At 29.6% G+C, this 2153-nt stretch overlaps 1 protein-coding gene across 1 annotated transcript; it reads right to left on the reverse strand.

Moving 5' to 3' along the window:
- Nucleotides 1-8: 8 nt before the first annotated feature.
- Nucleotides 9-2131, reverse strand: LOC105460132 (multidrug resistance-associated protein 4-like; the record flags this gene model as incomplete). The annotated part of the gene is made up of 3 exons (XM_011706576.1): nt 1414-2131; nt 920-1076; nt 9-119 (listed from the first exon to the last, which is right to left on the reverse strand). Coding segments are annotated over exons 1-3 (414 nt in total), but the record flags the coding sequence as incomplete, so codon positions are not given.
- Between the last annotated feature and the right edge of the window lie 22 nt (nt 2132-2153).

Genomic DNA, 2153 nt, shown 5'->3' on the forward strand with positions numbered 1-2153 from the left:
AGAACGACGTAGATCAGCACCTCGTTTATCTTTATTTTGTATTTCAAGGTGGGATCTTTTGCGAAGTAGTCGATGATCCAACCTTGAAGGATTGGTACTATCACGCGTATTACGCTGCACTGAAAGCAGAAATGTTGAAATTTAATGATGCCATGGATTTGACTCTCTTGAAGCTGAGAAAGAGGAAGAGAAAGAGAGAGAAAGAAATTATACAATGTGTTAAATGAACCACGAGGTGAATCGGATGTCTTACTACATGTATATAAACGTCTTTAATGTAATCAATAAAATCGAAAGAATATACAATAAATATACAATAATTCGAAGAAGGGGTAGGTAATAAAGCACATGTTTACGTCCGTGTAAAATATTTTAAATAAAAGTTTAATGAATTAAAGTGACCTTTATAACATTTTAATTTTTGAAAATAACATATTTTTTACATCACTACCTTTACTCTTAATTATCAAAAATTCAAATTGTTATAAAGCGTACTTAAAACTGTAAAATTTTTATTTAACACTTTTCTTTCATATTTTTAACGGTTTAAATATTCACTCAAAAAGAAATAACTGATTTTCTTCAAAGAATGATTTTATCCTCTTAACTCATAAATAAATACGTGTCTTATTTCTTTATGTCTATATTTTAATATATTTATTATTAAAATTGAAGTGGAACACTTAATTGTGTTTATTTGTTGGATTAACAATTTTTTTCTTTTTTATTATTAGCGGAATCTAACGAAAGATTAACTTCTAACAAGAAAACAAATTTTTTCATTGTTCCTCTTTGTAGAAATATCTTCCAATGTTTCTTTTTAACATAAAGACTTGATCTAAATATCGTAAATATCAATGAGTATCATCTCAATATTAGTATATATCATAGTAACTCTCTTCTCAGAGTATCGATATACTTCGATAAAGGCGAAGATTCCGATTGCGAAATATGGTAACCAAAAGGCTTTGAAGATCGCCTTGTATAATCTGGGACGGGCGTCCTTCTTGAGCGGCACCTTCTGCCCGTCTTTGCCCACGATGTATTTCAGTTTATTTAGCTCACGGTTCCAGTATCTGAATAAAAGAAATAAATTAAGACTCTATTAGAAAAGCGGGGAGACTGATTTACAATTTAATTGCGACGAAGTTTACTCTTTTGCCATGTTCCGCTGCATTCCCATTTTTAAGACTAATGTAAAATTACGTTACCGCAAAAAAGAATAATTATCAAAATTTTAGATATTGTATATCTATAATATAAATTGCACTTGTATTTTAAAAATAATTATTAAGATTCGTTTATTATTCCGAGAACTGTAAAAGTGAGAGCCACAAAGATTATAATAGTGTTATAGTTATTTGTGTTGTCATTAATGTATGTTAATTTGTTATCAACGCTGGCGATACTTACTTCTCGAGATGATCAGTCAGTTTTTCGGATTCGTTTGCTTTAATTGGTCTATAAATATCAGATATTTCCAAATCACGCTTGGAGCCTGTTATAAATAAGTCTCGCATCCACCTGTGCGGATCGCAAATAATCGGTATATACTTCATATTAGTATACTTTATTATACTGCAGTATAAAAATCAGTTTGAAGCAACGATTTTTTTTTATTTCAACACCAACATTATTTCTTGACAATTACTTAACTCTAATGAAAATATCTCGTTTTTATAAACAATCATTGCGAATTTGATCAGAAGACAAGCAATACTTCTGCCTTCTAGCAATAAATTGAGGAAGCTACAAATCTATTGTTTTTAAAAAATATATATTATATAGAGCAAATGCGGTTAGACGCACTAGTGGGTCTGTTGTACACACAAATTGATGTAAAGATGTGTTTTTAATATAAATACAAAAAAGGGTTAAACCGTGAAATTCTTAATAGCATTATTTGGTACATAATGTATTAGGCATCAGTTGATAGGCAGCTATTTCACTTTTGCATTGAGATTAGAACAGTGTACAAAGGCATTGATGTACATAATGCATCCAATTGAATTCGCTATTAGTCTTTAAGGTCAATTACCTATTATTAACTAAAAAACTGTTAATTTTTGAGGTTGTATTATATCACAATACATTAATTTTACCTAAAATGACTCATTGACAGACATACGAGCAATCGATATGTAGAAGAAAAA

The sequence above is a fragment of the Wasmannia auropunctata genome, unplaced genomic scaffold, assembly GCF_000956235.1.
Source record: "Wasmannia auropunctata unplaced genomic scaffold, wasmannia.A_1.0 LD327962.1, whole genome shotgun sequence".
In the NCBI taxonomy this organism is placed as follows: Eukaryota; Metazoa; Arthropoda; class Insecta; order Hymenoptera; family Formicidae; genus Wasmannia; species Wasmannia auropunctata.